Source organism: Corythoichthys intestinalis, chromosome 2, assembly GCF_030265065.1.
Source record: "Corythoichthys intestinalis isolate RoL2023-P3 chromosome 2, ASM3026506v1, whole genome shotgun sequence".
Taxonomy (NCBI): domain Eukaryota; kingdom Metazoa; phylum Chordata; class Actinopteri; order Syngnathiformes; family Syngnathidae; genus Corythoichthys; species Corythoichthys intestinalis.
This window is the reverse complement of record NC_080396.1, coordinates 77,479,961-77,498,579: the sequence shown is the minus strand read 5'-3', so window position 1 is coordinate 77,498,579 and position 18,619 is coordinate 77,479,961. Positions and strand designations below refer to the sequence as shown.

The window sequence follows — 18,619 nt, the reverse complement described above, 5'->3', positions numbered from 1 at the left end:
CAGACAACCATTCTCACACACACACACGCACTCATACCTAAGTACAATTAAGAGGCACAGGGAGAACATGAGCAGGCTTGAGCCCAGGCTTGTACCCTTGATTTCAGAACTGTGAGGTAGATGTGCCAACCACTGAGTCAATATACAGGGGACGGGACTTACAGCCCTTATCTTTTTTTCTTCGGTTCTTTTTTTCTTCAGCTTAATCATATCATATCTTGTAACTGTCAATGATACCGATGATGATGACAATATTAAAATCTTAATAAAAACAAAATTAGTACAATTACGACTGCCAATGGTCCCCCAATAATATTGGCGGTGGTCGACGTCCAATTCATTTACACTGGGATGACTGGCTGTGCTTGTCTTTTCAGTGCCATTTCGACTGGGAGTCCTGCAAGCGATCATTCTCTGCCAGCTTCTCCCATTCAAAATGGATTGGACGTCGAGCGGCGTCAGTGGCAACCAGTAAGTTAAACGTGTCCCCTTCAAAGGGTTTTTAAAAATCCATCACAGTAGAAAATCCCCACAACAATGCTCTCTATGTACCGCAAGATGGCAGCATGCGCACAGAAAGACTAAACCAGATGCAATCTTGATTGTCCATGACCCCAGCAAAAAATAACCTCCGTCAGATGCTGCAAATATCGCAAATTATTTATTAGTAGTAAAATATTATTTTTAGTAAATATTGCTTTAATCGAAAAAAAAAATCGTTAAAACAACCAGACTTGAGACACAGTAAACAAAACTATATTTCACAAAAACATACAATACAAAACAAAAAATCAAGTTATGTTTGAACACAACTGATTTTTGCACAGATTGAGCATTCAAAGCAAACCATCTATTTATAACATAAGGACAAAATAAATTAGAAGGCTCAGTGAATGAAGGTAGAAACACTGCCACATCCATACTAATATTTCTGCTTTCTAAAGCCTCCAATAAGACACGGATATCTATGCAATAGATCACCACAACCAAGATGTTTGTTGTCATAGTCATCATTGACAAAACAGATGTGCTGACTGGATCTGTTGGAGTTGAAGAAGTAGAAGTAGGTAGGCAGGAGGAAATAGGATTGGCATGGGTCAAATGTGCACGCCGTCCCAGCCAATAAGGAATGTTTTGAGAATTGCCATGTCGCAGGGGCTTAAAGTGGACAGATTTATTTTATTTATTTATTTTTAAATCATAATGAATCATTTAAGTCTTTCAGTGCCAATGTGAGCAATTGACGTCCAATTGCTTGCAGTCTGTGGCTCTGGAGCCGAGTGTGGCTCTTTTGGTCCTTTTTTTTGCGAATTTAGTTTAGTTTGTAACTAGATAATCAGCTAGGGTCCCTGTGTCTTTTGGTAATTGTATATTACGTTTTGAAACGGGTTTGAAAAATAGAAAAACGGCTGGTTATTTGGTTTTCGTTTTAAAACAGAAAAATCAAAATTGAAATACAGCTTGATGTTCTTGTTTCTTATCTGGAACGAGTAAGGAAAAGTCCCAAAACAGTTTGATTTTTTAAATTTTAAATTCTTTAACCAAAATAGAATTTAGCACGGGACAAAAAAATCGAAATATGGTCTGTATATTTGTTTTTAGTTACCGGAAGTTGTCACTGGCAAGAATATGTTCTCATTCTGACCGGGAGCCGCATGGCGACAGCTTAACGCCTATACATATGCCTGCCATCCGAAAACACGGTAGAGAAGAAGAGTGTGCAACTAATAGCGCATATGTAACGTACTGAGGGGGGCGTGGCAGGACAAGGTGTCTGAACTTTTCCCCCCCAGGTGCTCCCAATCGCCTTGATTAACACTTGGTTAGGTGGATTGGTTGATAGGAACGCTAGTTGCTATAGATGCGGGATTGGGAGAGCACAGGGAGGTTCCACTCTGCGGATGGACTACGCACTGAGGGAGGACTGAAGGAGGGAGAAAAAGAAGGAGGGGTGGACAAATTTTATTGTTTTTATTAGTGATGGTGAGATGAAGCCTCATGAGGCATTGCTCCACTTGAGCCGTTTAGTTCGGGAAAGGGTTCATTTCTCGGAGCTTCATGTGTCCACGGAACCACCTACTGGCTAAGCAGTGACGTGCGGTGAGGTTCATGGTTGGTGAGGCACTGACTCCTTTAGTGTCAGATTTCCAAATATATAAACCAAAAAGGGTAGCTTATTCAATTGGCTACTGGTTATTTCATATCTCATCAGCATTCTTCACAAAACACGCACACACGGTACATATTATCAATACGTAAAAGTAAGAAAATAACATGCATTTGCTCTACACCCTCAATGTGTTGGCTGTCGCAATTCTATAATTCATGCAACATAAATGAGAGTAAAGAGTGGTGTACAAAACCACAGAATTCAATTCTGACCTTTAGTGAAATATTCAGTTGTTTTTAAAACTTTTAATTCTGATACTTTAATCAATTTATTACAGATTGCTAAACAAAAAGTGTGAAAAGAAAAACAAAGAATATTTTATTTAAGGCCAAAATTTAGTTTTTAAATATTCTATTGTATTTTTCTTAGTCGAAGCTTTTTTTTTTGTGTTGTTTGTGGTCTTGCGCCTGTCCTTCACCACAAAAACCGCCGTTACTTTGGGAGGGCATAGATTTGGTCTCAACATTCGTAGGGACGATATAACAGCATAACCTGCATGTAGGTACACTTTTTGCTGGAGACGAGACATTAATAAGACCAAACAGATTGGATGAAGGGGGCAAAGGGCCACATTTCTCATGAATATGAACCTAATTGATTAATAGGCAAAATGATCAATGCAAAATAAATGCTTATCTACTGATGATAACTTTTATGTGCATTGGTTCAGATGATACACTGTTTGATTCAAACCTTTGTTTTAAAAAAATACTAAAGAAACATTTTGAAAACTTCCTTAATAAATGTCTGGTTTTTATTAGCAAACATAAACATAATGAAAATAATTCACTTAATAATGGTAGGGTCAATTCTATCCTTACAACATATGGAGCTATTGAACGATCTAAATTCTCTATATAACTGATCATTATATGATGCAAAAAAGGTAAGGTTGCTTAAAAGTTGATGGGGACAATTTTAGCATCCTGAAAAGTTGGTAGTGTTATGTCCCTACCGTCCCTATGCAAATCTACGCCCTTTTTGTAAAATCTCTCCGCCTCAATGGAGAGGATTGCTTCAATTAGATCATTCTGGTTTCTATTTGGCAAGCCAGAAAACACAGTGGACGTGTCCAAATGTCTAGCTAACCTTTCAGCTTTTTCAGCAAAACCATGTAATCGTTCTACATATATGCCACGTTTAGAAGAGCTTACACGCTCATCGTTACCACGAAATGTTAACTCCTGTTTAGCTACAGTGGGGAGAACAAGTATTTGATACACTGCCAACCATTGGCAGTGTATCAAATACTTGTTCTCCCCACTGTAGGATGCAGGTTGCATTAATGAGGTCTTTCAAACTCTTTCGGTTTTCCTTTACCTTAGCATTGTGGATGCTACCGTTGCGTTTCCGCTGTTCGTCAAAACCAAATCGATCCTTGAGCTTCCAAAGGTTTTTAAAGCAATCAGGCTTTGAATGTGAGTGGTCGAGCTCTCGTGTTTGCTGAGGCTTTGTGGTAGTTTTTTAATGTCACAATATCTCGTGTTAGTCCAGACATTGGCAAAAGTTTAGAAGAAAAGGCAGGGAAAGCAGCAAAGGCGATTTTTCGAAGGACAGCCACATAGCCAGTCTTTTCGGGTGTACCAGTCCGTTTGAAAAGCGCGAGTTATCTTCTGTCCTGTAGTTTGAAGCAAACCTTTTAGCTCCGGTGTTGTGTTTTTCGCATCCACTTTTGACGGAAAGTCCAGTTTCATGTATGCCCCCTTTCAGTGCGGCAGAGTACTATCTGCCGCAACCTGTGCCTTTTCACTGCGGTTTTATTTCCCATCAGCAAAACGAAATGTGTCGCTAACAAACATTAAACTTTAAGGGTTAAAGACATTAGCCAGACTGTGGAAAATCAGGTCAAATAAACGTATCTGGAAACATTATAATGGCGACATGCAGATGTACGGCAACCAGCACGCTCCAATTCCATGTATCAACCCAGTTTGTTATGGATTGCGCATTCAGAGGTGAGGCTTTACTCGTTGCTGCCGCACCTCTCTTTTCAATTCTTTATTTGAACAGGAAATAGGCAAATTCAGCGATTTTGACTATAAAAAATGTTTGAAATGAGTCATGCATAAAGAGCAATGGACAAATATTAATATAAATTTGATGCTATAACTATTTTTTTGTCATGATGACAGGTGAGGCTCTGCCTCCCCTACCTCCCCTGACCGCAAGTCACTGTGGCTAAGTGTATAAGCACAGTCATTTGTCTCCCAACCACATAAGTGATTTGTTCATTTTTGTGAGTGTGTCTGTTGAAAAGGTATTATTTAGCAAAATATTGCCTGACCAAATCCTCGGTGTATATGGATTATCACATAAGTAATAATTTTTCTTCAGCTTTCTTTTCTTTGTTTTCCAGTCAAAGAAGTTAAATTACGCATACATCTTCAGCAATGGGATCAAACTCATAACCTGAGTGACCATAATGTATGGGGGGCAGTACCCCCTGAATCAAAAAGAAAAAAAAAGGACCTATACATATGAAACAAAAACGCACACACCGACATAAACAGTACCTCACAGTCATAAAAATATATGATTGGCGATGTCTCCTGTAGGTCAGCAGTGCCAAGCAGCTCCCCAAAAATCAACGTACAACAAATTATATATATAAACATATCAACTTTTGGGTCCAGTATATATAAGAGGAGGGGCCACATACACTCAGTCATGAAGTAAAACCTGCAACTTTTTTTTTTAAGTAGTGTTTGTGTGTGTGTGTGAAAATGATTCCATAAATGGCATTATCATAATGTGGCAGGTTTTGCAATATTTTTTTTTCTGAAAATGACATGTGCCTATGTAGCCGGTGTTGCATGGATGCACGCCGCGGGACGCAATCCGCCCCCGTTGCCCTGGACAGGACTTGAACTCACTGCACACGACGCATCCAGCAAGGCAGGCGGATGTTCTGACCACTAAGCCAGAAGCCAACGGACCGTAAACCTGTACACGTAGTCCCGGAGAGAACAGTAAATGTGTTTGTGTGACATGAAAAAGGGTAGTAATTATGTTTGAGTAATTTGGACATTGATGTAGATACAGGATGGTGGGGATTTTCATTTTGTTATATTAAATGACATCATGTCACCTGTACAAATGAGTAAAAGCTACTTACCCTTACCAGAGGTCGTGGACAGGTGTCTTTTATACCGACAATGAGTTAAAACAGGTGCTATTAATACAGGTAACGAGTGAAGCCTCGTTAGACCTCGTTAGAAGAAGTTAGACCTCTTTGACAGCCAGAACTCTTACTTGTTTTTAGGTGACCAAATACTTATTTTCCACTCTAATTTGGAAATAAATTCTTTAAAAATCAAACAATTTGATTTTCTGTTTTGTTTTGTTTTTCCCCCACATTGCATCTCATGGTTGAGGTTTCTTTTCAAGTAGAGGAATTTGCACAATTGGTGGTTGACTAAATACTTATTTGCATCTGCATTTGTATGTGAAAGCAAACGTTAAATGCCCGGGTCACAGCATGATGGCTGATGATGTAGATATCATGGCGGGCTGATCATCACTTCCTCTTTCTTCCCGTGAGACGAAAAGCTGCCCCACCCCTCCCCAACTCACCGACCCCAGCCACCCCACACCCTCGGTGTGTGATTTAAAATCAAGGGGGAGCCGGCCCTGGAGTGTACCATAATACTGAGTCACTTCCTTTTGTTATCAGGCCACCTCCTCTTGATTTTGGGGCATTACCTGGTCACTTCCTGTTGATATTAGGTCACTTCCTGTTGATATTTCAGTATTTCTGGGTTATTTCCAATTTATATAGGGTCATTTTCAGGTCACTTTCTATTGAAAATGTCAGAGAATAAAGGAGCTGATTCGCTGGTTGGGTCATTTCCTCTTATCATGAAATAGCACCCTTTTAATGCATTGTCTAAATCTAAACTGGTATGGCAGAAAAATGACATTTGAAATTTGTGTCTGCCAAAAATACTGTTCTTTTGATCTTTAATTGACGACTACAAATTATATTTGAATTTAATTTGTTGAGATATATGAAGTCATTTGTTTGGTCCGCAAAAGAAGGGCATGTCCCTTAAAAATATCCAAACAAAAAGAGGAAAAAAAGGATATATACTTTATTCATTCATTTTCTGAACCGCTTATCCTCATGAGAGTTGTGGGGGTACTAGAGCCCATTTCGGCTGAACTGGTTTCCAGCCAGTTACAGGGAAAAACAAAAAAACATTCACGAACACACTCACATCGACGGACAATTTAGTGTTCAATCAGCCTACCATGAATGCTTTGGGGATGTAGGAGGAAACCGGAAAAAAAAAAACACGCAGCGACGGGGAGAACATGCAAATTCCACACAGAGAGGCCGATGCCAGGATTGAACTCTGGGGCGGAGGGGCTAACCACTGTGCTGCCACATTTTATTTTATTGTTTTAAAATTATTTATTTATTCCTTTTTACAGGGGGGATTAGTATTATATTATTCCTGTAGCATGTGATCTTTCATTTAGGACTAAAGAAATTCTATTTCAATTTTAGTTTGGTGAGAACCATGAAATTACTTTAGTCTGCAAAAGAAAAGCATGTTCCTGAAATTCTAGTTTCTTGCTAAAATATTAAAATTGCAGATTGTTGTCACTATTAAAAACATTGAGAAGCTCTAATTACATCATAGATTTTTTAAAATGACAAATTGCTTCATTTGTGGTGTATATTTAACTTATTGACAGCAATTGAAATCAAATCTGTTCTGAGATGGCTGCCATTGAAAGATTGATCATGTGTCTGTGCCATTGACGGCTTAAGACAACCATTCCATTGTGATTGTCACAAAGGATCGGACGTCTATCGCCATCAATGGCAGCCAATGTTATTTGATGAAATAAAATTACAGCTGTAAAAACTGTTTTTTGGAGCAACCCTGGTTGGTAATGTCCAATTCATTTCCCTAATATTTTGTATTACATAATGTGCATTTGATTCATTCCCTTGTTGTATTTGGGATCCAACGGGACTGCAAATTTTCAGTTTTGTCCTTACAATAATAACCTTTAAAAACAGGCGTGCTTAGTCAAAATAGCCGCAAGCTATTGTGGAGCAAAGGACAATTAGGGAGCTTGGAACATGTGAGCAGTGGTGCAGGATGCACCGCGCATTGTCTTGTTAAAATCTCTAAGCTATGCTGCAACGTAACACACTAAAAAAGCAGCCTGGAAAAAAGATGGAATGCAAACGGCAGATTAGAAATTGTATTCATGATTCTTAAGGAGAATTATGTGAATCGGGACTATCATTTGATTTCTTGAATGTGGGAAGTACACAGAATTGACAGATCTCTGTCACCAAAATGTAATTAGAATCCATGTATCCATCACCTGCCGCTTAATCCCGGGTTGGGTCGAAGGGGCAGCAGTTTAAGCGGGGAAGCACAGACTCTCCCCAGCCACTTCAACCAGCTCCTCCGGCGGGATCCCAAGGCATTCCAAGGCCAGCCGAGAGACATTGGCTTGTCCTGGGTCATCCCCGGGGCCTCCTGCCGGTGGGACACGCCCAGAACACCTCTCCAGAGAGGCGTCCAGGAGGCATCTGAACCAGATGCCAAAGCCACCTCAACTGGGAGTAGCGGCTCGACACTGAGTCCTTCCCTGATGACCGAGCTTCTCACCCTATCTCTAAGGGAGAGCCCGGACACGCTGCGGAAGAACCTCATATCAGCCGCTTGTATCCGGGATCTTGTTCTTTCGGTCATGACTCACAGCTTGTGACCATAGGTGAGAGTAGGAACGTATATTGACTGGTAAATCTGGAGTTTTACCTTTTGGCTCAGCTCCTTCAATTCAATTCAATTCAATTTTATTTGTATAGCCCTGGATCACAACAACGTTGTCTCAAAGGGCTTTGCAGAGGCAATATGATACATAATCAGAAACAGCAAATGAAGCAACAAAGATGAATAAATAAATTCAAGTCCTGGGTATCCCCCATCCTTAGACCCTCCATGTCGGCAAAGAAAAATGCCAGAATCTTCGGGAGAAAATGAGAAACCTTGGGGAGTACCACAGTCAGGAGAGATCCACTCCCAGGACGGATAGACAGGAAGCCCCAGGAACGCTAATGGGAATTAGCAGGCGAAGTTACAGTCTGTAAAGATGCAGTGGAGTAAAGGAACAAGAAGAGGTCCATCTAGCCAGATGACCCTTCTTCACCACTACGGACCGGTGCAGTCCGCATCACTGCAGACGCTGCACCGATCCGCCTGTCGATCTCCCGCTCCCTGCTACCCTTACTCGTGAACAAGATACTTGAACTCCTCCACTTGGGGCGTGATCTCACCCCCGAATCGGAGAGGGCACGTCACCCTTTTCTGACTGACGACTTTGGTCTCAGATTTTGGAAGAGCTGATCTTCATCCCAACCGCTTCACACTCGGCTGCGAACCACTCCAGTGAGAGTTGGAGATCGCAGCTTGATGAAGCCAATAGCACCACATCATCAGCAAAAAGCAGGGATGATATGCTGAGGCCACTAAACCGGACCCCCTCAAAGCTTCGGCTGCTCCTAGAAATTCAGTTCTTAAAAATTATGAACAGAATCTGTCCATAAAAATTATGAATAGAATCGGTGAGAAAGAGCAGCCCTGGCGGAGTCCGACCCTTACTGGGAACGAATTCGGCTTACTGCCGGCATTGCGGACCAAACTCTGACACCGGTAGTACAGGGACCGAACAGCCCTTATCAAGGGTCTCGGTACCCCGTACTCCCGGAGCACCCCCCACAGGACTTTCCGAGGCACACGGTCGAACGCCTTCCTAATGCTGCAGTTCGCTTGGCCACCCGGTACCTGTCAGCTGCCTCAGGACTCCCACTGGCCAAAAAGGTCAGGTAGGCCTCTTTCTTCAGCTTGACGGCATCCCTTACCACTGGTGTCCACCAGCGGCTTTGGGAATTGTCGCCACAACAGGCACCAACCACTTTACCGCAACAGCTCTGATCAGCCGCCTCAACAATGGAGGTAGGGAACATAGCCACTCGGACTCCCCAAGGGAAGTTCTGCTGGACATGGGTGTTGAACCTCTTTCTGACAGGGGATTCTGCCAAATGTCCCAGGAGACCCTCACAATACGTTTGGGCCTGCCAGGTCTGGCCAACATCTTCCCCCGCCATCGGAGCCCACACACCACCAGGTGGAGATTAATTGACAGCTCCACCCCTCTCTTCACCCATGTGTCCAAAACATGTGGCCGTAAGTCCAATGACACAACTACAAAGTCGATCATCGAACTGCAGCCTAGGGTGTCCTGGTGCCAAGTGCACATATGGACACCCCATATTTTTGAACATAGTGTTCATTATGGACAATACGTAACAAGCACAGAAGTCCAATAACAGAACACCGCTTGGGTTCTGATCAGGGGGGCCCTTCCTCCCTATCACTCCCCTCCAGGTCTCATTGTCATTGCCCACGTGAGTGTTCAAGCCCCCCAGCAGAATGAGGGAGTCCCCAGAAGGAGCACTCTCCAGTGCCCTGGCCAAGGACTCCAGAAAGGGTGGGTACTCTGAGCTGTTGTTTGGTGCGTAAGCACAAACAACAGTCAGGACACGTCACCCCTCCCAAAGGCGGAGAGGGGCAATAAGTATGCCCACACCTACTCTTCGCCTCTCACCTTGGGCAACTCCAGAGTGGAAAAGAGTCCAACCCCTCTCGAGAGGAATGGTACCAGAACCCAAACTGTGTGGGGAGGCGAGTCCCATTATATCTAGTCAGAAGTTCTCTGCCTCACACACCAGATCGGGCCCATTCCCCGCCAGAGAGGTGACATTCCACGTCCTCAAAGTTAGCTTCTGTTGCCGGGGGTCGGACCGCCACGGCCCCCGCATTTGGCTCCTGTCCAATTCTCTACTTAACCGACCCCTTTGGCCCCTCCCATAGGTGGTGAGCCCATGGGAAGGCGGACCCACGTTGCCTTTTTGGGCTGTGCCCCCATTGGTACAGGCCTGGCCACCAGACGCTCGCCTTCGAGCCCCACCCCCAGAGGGGGGCCCCGATAACCCGCAACCGGGCAAGGAAAACCTGAGTCCATTAATATTTTTCATCATTAGGGGTCTATTTGAGCCATGCTTGTTCTGGCTCCTCCCCTAAGACCTGTCTGCCATGGGTGATCCTGCCTGGGGCTTAAAGCCCCGGACAACATAGCCACCACGATAAGGTGGTGACTCAAGGAGGGGTTAATTAATCAGAATCACGAACGCCAAATCTAATGAACTTTTTTTGTGTCATGGTGCCCAATTTAGGTCACGGGCATAGCTTGATGATTATTAGCTAATGAATCTTTTTATTGTAGATGACTTATTTAGAGCAGTGCTTCTCAATTATTTTCTGTTACCCCCCCCCCCAAACTCTCTGCCGCCACTGTAAATAGTATCATTTGTCTATTACTATTATAAGTACGCCTCTGCCTAACATTGTGTCCTTTTTTTCTATTAAAGATTAAAAGTAACATTGACCAACTTACAATAAAGTATAACTTTATTAATATTGTTTTGTTTGTAACAGAAAAGACTTAACGCGCATCAATTTGCCTGAATTAAAAAAAACAGTCACATCCAAACTGTAAAAATACACTTAAGGTACATTTTTGACCATTTGATACTGAAAAATAAAATGTAATAAAATCACTGGGCGGTCGTCGTGATGATCCCAAGCAAGCCGAAAATGGCACTTCCCAGGCGGACACGTGAGAACCGGAGAAGACAGTGGGCCGCTGCGTGAGTCCGGCCGGAAAACAGCTTTCGAAAACGGCGCACAGCTCTTCATATCTCTTCTGTGTGCTCTTGCTTAGTTCAAAAATACTACGCGCACTCTGAAAATGAGAGCGCCACTGCCACCCACTGAGTGGATGTGCAAGTACACTGTATTCTAGTACAGCAAAAAAAAAAAAAAAAGTATTTTCCCCAAGGTCACATGCGCCACCCCTGGCATTGTTCTGCGCGCCCCACCATTTGAGAAGTACTGATTTAGAGACACTGTTGACATATAAATGTTCCATGTTCTCATATTTGAGCATATAAATAGCAAATATTCTCACATGTTTTTCATTTCATCACTGTCCTTGAGCTTTCATATGAGGACTTAACAAATTATATTTTATTCTGGCGAGGAACAGCCCACATGATTTACTTTCACAGACCACTCAAAATGATGTGGTATACTGGATCTGACCCCTGCTCGGGGGTGGAGTTTGAGACCTGTGTAGAACCTAATAAAAGGCACATTTGCTAAACATTATTTATTGACTGATGGTATGAAAACAAAATAGAAACAAAAGGACGCTTTATTGGGTATTTAATGAAGCACAGCAAAAACATTTTGCAAAACAACAATCAAAGAAGTCCATTTTTTTGCTACTGCTCTGCTGTCCTTTACTAACCCTTTTGAGTATGATCAGATGGGTTCATCTCCCCCTGGCCATTTGGATGATTGAACAAGGATGGACGTGTGGTAAGTGTTAGTTCCATTTTGGATATTGATGGCTTGGTAGTGTGGAACAAACAAATAACAAAAAAAAACATGGATATATTCACCCCACAAGTTTAGTTTTACATGTATGATGAAGGAATGACCATAGCAGAAGCAGACACAAATCGTGCCACTTGCAAGTCTATAAAACATGATGAGTTTACCGCATAAGTCAGACTTTTTTTGCATAGATTGACTGGGGCTGCGACATATACAGTGATACCTCGTTTTTCGCGGCTAATGGGGACCAGAACCCGCTGTGATAAATGAAAAACCGCGAAGTAGCGCCCCCCCAGATTATTCAGATCTATCATTAATAATATATACATATATTAAGACAATACATATAGGACATGCTTTTTTTATAAAAACTTTCTCCCCAAAGTATAATTTAAAAAAGTTTTATATATATATATATATATTTTTTTTTAATAAATATTTTTTAAGCACTTTATATGTAATAATTTTGGTACGTTTTAAACATGTTACTGTCCATATAACTATTTTTAGCCCAAAAAAAAGTAAATCCATTTAAAAAAAAAAAAAAAGGAAAAAACAAACAAACAAACAAAAAAAAACGCTTGTCTTTCTTAAATGCTCCATTGAGTGTCCACTCAAGTCCGCTCCAGCTGCTCACTTACAATGAGTTGCCACAGCAACTTTAACAAGTTAAATGATGACTGACGCATGAGGCGCTTTGAAGGTTGAGTCTTTGGCAAGATCAAAGCTTAACCGTCTGTCAATCATCTTTTACTTTAATAAGCAAATCCAGTTCACCCTCTGACGAACAAAGAGCAGGGAGGAGCTCATCTGCATTTACTTTTTTTTTTTATTGGAAAAAAAAATCCGCGAAAGACTAAGGGGGCCAAGTTTGAAGCGCAAAATAGCGAGGGATCACTGTACTCGGGTGTGACTTAACAATGCGTGGCCTCTTGTTCCAGAGTTGTTTATAAGTAATACTTAAGATGAAGACTTGAACGGATTTGGTAGTAAAGTGGAGACAGATCAGGACTTAACCCAGTCCATCCAACGTGTTGGGTTTCATTATCTGAACAACTGTCAGTATGTTACAGTAGCTGTTGTTCTCCATTTTACTGTCATTACTATTATCTAGGTAATTACTATTGTCATTACTAATTTACTATTATACTTGTTATTATTATTATACATTATTATTTAGTACATTATTATCATTACTAATATACTATTATATTACCGTCATTACGATTACCAAATTTAACCCTTTCAGGGACAGTGGACAGCTATTGAAAAGTTGATCTTCAACACTTTGTAGGGCAAGTTTTTTTTGTCATTAATATTTTTGTAATATTAGCAGTTATTATTGTTATTTAATTTTGTCATTAATATTGTATTTATCTTTTTCATTTGTTTATACAGACGTTAGACGTCCAGTCCATTTTTTGAACGCCTGAAGCCATCAATTTCAACCATTTCATTAAATGTGTGGTTTGTCAGGCCAAAAAAAATGTAATTTGCATAACAATGGGTAAGATCGAGGTTGTGCATTGTAGATTGATACATTTTGGGGGTGTGAAACACAGTGACCAGCCTAGTTTGAGCAAACATGGTGGATTGACCATAATAGTTTTTTCAGTTAGCCCCACATTCTCTCAAAAAAAAAATACAATGTTGATTTTAAGCAGTTTATTACACTCCAGTTTGGATAAACTCTCAACACCAGACACACTTACAGTATCAAAGAAAATGACACACACTGTGCATTCAAACACAAAATATATTTTGTTTTTCAAACACCTGTTAGCTTACAACGAATACAATATAAGACGTCATTCATGCGCTCATGAAAACTTGCATTTCAACTCTCAAACCAATTGCTATTCACACACATACACTAACGCTAACATTTTCATTGCAGATTCTCAACAACTATCACTTAAAATCATAATACCAATAACAACAGTCATTGATAATAATACAAAATCAACTTTAAAAAATTTTGAAAAAGAACTGTGATCTGATATGAAAAAATTATGAGCCTTTGGGGCCCAATTACCCACCCCTACTATGATATATGGTTGTTCCTTGTCTAAAAAGTGACATATACTCCAGAGCGACTTTGCTTGTTTTTGGCTGGTGTCACTTATGGTCCAAAAAGGCGGTAAGTGTTTTTTTTTTTTTTTTTACCAGAATAAAAAAACCTGAAGACTTGATATTTATATTGTATTTCTTTATTATTATTATTATTATATTAATTTCATTTCCTTTTTTGTAACCAGAAATCATGACATGAAAGAGAATTAGATGGCTTATTTCATGTTAATTTGTAAGAACAATATATGGAATGGTAGGAAATTGAACATGCTTATCCAGCTGACATTTGAACAATATGGCTCACTGCAAATCTAGCAGAGAATTTAAGTAAAAAATCCTATTCGCCTCTGCATTGACAAAGCTGTTCATCAATTGACATGAACATAAGCAGCTTGTGTTTTTAGGGACACAAAAACACATCATAACAATATTATTCCACGAAAAGAATGCTGTTGACCATTTGACCTAGTCGGGGTATAAAATGAAGCCCGAGAAGGTGCTGTACTTGTTATTGTTGCCTCCGTGAGCTTTGCCACCATCCAGTTTCACATAAACTTCGTCACCCGAGTCCAAGTGCAGAACAGCACTGTTGCTGGCATAGTCATAGTTTTGGTCCGCGTCCTGAGCTATGGCACTTGCTCTGACCTGCGAAGAAAACATCTTTTGTGAGGCTCTTGTGCTCATTTTACTTATATTTATAACTTATTCACTGCCAGTGATGTCGATCGACATCCAATCTATTTTAACTGGGAGAGCCTGGCATCACCGCCACCCCTCCAAGTCAAAATGGATTGGACGACAACATAGATGCAGTAGGTATGCTGTGGAGAAAAAAAATGTGACATGATGGAGAAATTTTGAAATCAGGTTTGGACTGTGCCCCTAAAAATGAGTAACAGTTGTAGTTAAAAACTTTTTTTTTATTATTATTATTATTGTTGCCCATTCTACGCAACCTTTCAGTTTTTTTTAATGAGAAAAGTGGCAAACTGGAACGAATTCACTAAATATGAATCTTATATCAATGCCTGAGCTGAACTTTGATGCATGAGGTGCGCGTTTTGTGTGAGCGCATAATGCATGCGTGCATGCACGGCACCTACCTGTCCATTTTTACACAGGTCGGCCCACATGCTGGTTCCGTCTCCTCCCCGCATCAGCACATGATAAGTGAAGTAGTAGATCCCCGAAACATGGCAAGTGAACTTCCCGGTGCTCGGATCGTAAAGGTTCCCTAAGTTTGTAATGACATCGTCAAACTTTAGCACCTCATAGCCCTCGTGGGGATTCTTTAGGCCGACATAAAAAGCGACCCGATTGCCACTGTTTGTAGAGTTAGCATCTGCGTCGCCGGCGGCCGTAGCTGTTAAAGCAGGAAAGGCGACTTTGCTGCCACCTCGCTCCCCCGGCGGACCCCTGGCTCCCGGGGGTCCCGGTGGACCCCTTAGTCCCGGTTTCCCCGGTCGCCCCGGTTCCCCGCGACTCCCTTGCGCCATCGGTGGTAGCGGTGCGATGCCGTTGACGGTCTGGGTCTCCTCCCCTGCGGCCGCATCCCCGGGTTTAGTGCTGTAGGGGTCGCACACCATCCGACAGGTGCCCATCATTTCGTAGTAATGTGCGGAGGTCTCCGAGGGGCGCAGGAGGAGAAGCGGGACCGCAATGGCAACTGTCAGCAGAACCATCGCGCCAGCAGTGCCTGCAACCAACAGTGACCAATTCTTCCGCGCGGTGCGGAGACCAAGCGATGACAGGAAATCCACGGAGCGTCGGTTGGGGGCAATGGTGAAAGAGGTTGAAAGACTTTTACAAAATAGATTGATTGAGTCGAGCTCACATCACCCGGTCTAACCTTCAGTGAGCTTTGCGCCAGTCTGGATGGAGCGTTGCGCGCTGACAGATGCGCCCAGCCAGCTGCTTCAAACTGTCAGAGGTGCCCAAGACGAGACCGGAAGAATATGCGAGGCATGCACTACAAATTAAAGCAGCAGAGCGTCTTACTAGAGCACCCAATTGCATACAAACGAACGACAATATATTCCAGAATAGGAGGGCTTTTGGGCAATTTAAAATTTGTGAAAAAAACAAAAACAAACTAGAAAATGCACTAGAAAAATTGCATGGATGCTTTGCTTTCCAATGGATCACTTCCCCTACATTTTCACTCACTTCCTATTTGTTTGGGGCATTTTCGGCTCACGTCCTTGTTAACTCATTGACTGACACTGACAGCGCCCAACCCAGGGGCGTCACTAGCTCTTAAGAATTAGGGGGTCTCAGCCCCCAGAGATGACCATGATGTAAGTGAACGTAATGTTATATATATACATGGTGTTCCCAAATGTTTGACCCCATTTCTTGGGCCAATAATTTTTGATAATTTTCGTTGGAATGACCTCAAATTTTCACAGCTTGTGTAAAAATGTTTCAAGTTTTTGTGTGTAACGTTTGGACTTTCTATCTTTTCAGGTTAAGAAATGCCATTCACTTCAAAAGAAAAGGCATTTTGCATTTTCGACTAGAGTATGCCCGGACTCAGTCACCGAAGACAGCGCAGCTTGCCTTCTTCACAAATTTTGCAAAGAAGGCACCAACTTAACAACAAAACAGAGATCTACTGATGCTGTAGAAACGTACCGAAGACATGCTACAGTGGGTTTGGCACGAGCTCGAATACCGACTCGACGTGTCGCAGGCGGCGCTCATATTGAACATTTATGAAAATCTAAAAAAAAATACCGGGCAGGGTTTTGCTGTTTAAATTTTTTTTTTTTTTTTAAATGCACTTCTGTTCAAAATTTTTCTTCCCCCAGAAAATTAAGATTTTAAGCTTTCCAGTGTAATCACACATGCATTTTGGACAATTTTGAAACTTTGGCAAATTGAGGGTCTCAGAGCGGAACTTCAAATCACCTGAGTGTTTTCTACCATATAAATTATATACATATATATATATATATATATATACAGTGCTGCTCGAAAGTTTGTGAACCCCACAGCGATGGTCAGATTTTTTGTAAAAAAAACTAAAATAACCTTATTAAATGTTAAGTTATACCCATATCCACAATACTGACATTCCAAATAATGGACTGAAACAAAAGAAATAGTTATATTGTCATTCTTTATTTAACAAAAGTGGTTGATTTAAGAAAAACTCAGATATCATGTGTGCAAAAGTATGTGAACCCCTTCAGTTAATAGGATATTGCGCCTCCTTTTGCAGAGATTACCTCAACCAAACGGTTTCTGTAGTGACTAATCAGCCTCTCACATCTACTTTGGGGGATTTTTGCCCATTCTTCCTTGCAGAACGCAGTCAGTTGAGAGAGGTTTGATGGGCGTCTGGCATGAACTGCTCGCTTCAGGTCCCGCCACAGCATTTCAATGGGATTTAGGTCAGGACTTTGACTGGGCCAGTCCAGAACACGAATCTTCTTCTTTTTCAGCCATTCCTTGGTTGTATTGCTGGAATGCTTTGGATCATTATCATGTTGCATGATCCACCTTCTGCCAAGCTTTAACTTCAAAACAGATGGCGTCAGGTTATGTTCTAGGATTTGACAATATTCCTCAGAATTCATGATTCCCTGGACTATGTGGAGTTGTCCAGGTCCTGAGGATGAAAAGTAAGCCCAGATCTTGACATTCCCACCTCCATGCTTCACTGTTGGGAGAAAGTTCTTTTGGTGGTATGCAGTGTTGACTTTTCGCCAGACATGGCGGTTTTGGTTGTGACCAAACAGTTCAATTTTGCACCTACATCAGTTGATGAAAACTCTTTTTAATTTAGTCTCGACAACACAACTGTTAAAAAAACAAAAAAAAAACTACTGAATTGATTGATTAGGAAATCAGGTTGAAATAATAGAAAATTCCAAAATGTTGAGGGGGTTCACAAACTTTTGAGCAGCACTGTATATATATATATATATATATATATATATATATATATATATATATATATATATATATAGTGTAAGTGGTGTGTGTGTATGCTCATAGACTTCATAATAATATTGACGGGTCAGATTCGACCTTTACTGCGCCACACCTTCAAGTAGGGGGCCATCCCACGATGCGCTTCAGCTATTCAGTCAGTCGCAGCAACACATGCAGTGATCCAACGCTGGATATTGGTTGAAAAAGTACAAAAGCGACTTGTTCCAGGATTTTTCACAAGAATTTTCAACATAAAAAGCTCTTTGTTGTAAGGCTGCCGCCACATTGTCAACCAGACTATCATCATTCTTTGACGTATGTACAGTACGGATAATAAATGTTAACTGTCCGTTTTTTCTTACCTCTTTTAACAAATAATCAAGACTGTTTTAGGTTCATATCTATAGACCCTACTCACGTGACGTCACAGCCACGCCCCCGCGCCATGTTGTCCGTTAATAGACCGCATTAAAGAAGTAGACCATTTACATGCAATAAGACCCTCTGATGATTTATATAAGGAAAGAATCTTACTTCAAACGGAATTTGACTTAGTCACCAACGATAAGGCTACTGACCAGTATTTAAGATCCCGGCTTACTTATTATGAACATGGCGAGCGTGCTGGCAAGTTGTTATCCCACCAGCTAAAACAATCATCTACTGCAGGCTTCATAGCAGCAATTAAAGACGAGCAAGGGCAAATATTAACAGACCAAAAAGACATAAATGCAGAATTTAAATCCTTCTATGAGAGGCTTTACTTCTCTACAGCGTGCGACCAAACTCATATTGAATCATTCTTTAAGGACATTACTCCACCCACGCTACAGGAGGCGGACAAAAAGTCACTCGAATCTGATGTCACACAGTTTGAAATAAGTGATGCTATCAGGAAAATGAAACCTGATACGGCCCCTGGACCAGATGGATTCCCGATAAGCTTCTT

At 41.4% G+C, this 18,619-nt stretch overlaps 1 protein-coding gene across 1 annotated transcript; it reads right to left on the bottom strand.

The window, feature by feature from the left end:
• Positions 1-13,775: 13,775 nt before the first annotated feature.
• LOC130905553 (complement C1q-like protein 2) lies at positions 13,776-15,585 on the bottom strand. Its single transcript, XM_057819076.1, has 2 exons — positions 14,835-15,585; positions 13,776-14,376 (listed from the first exon to the last, which is right to left on the bottom strand). Exons 1-2 carry the CDS (start codon positions 15,411-15,413, stop codon positions 14,197-14,199), a joined length of 759 nt encoding a protein of 252 aa, XP_057675059.1. The 5' UTR covers positions 15,414-15,585; the 3' UTR covers positions 13,776-14,196.
• Positions 15,586-18,619: the final 3,034 nt, after the last annotated feature.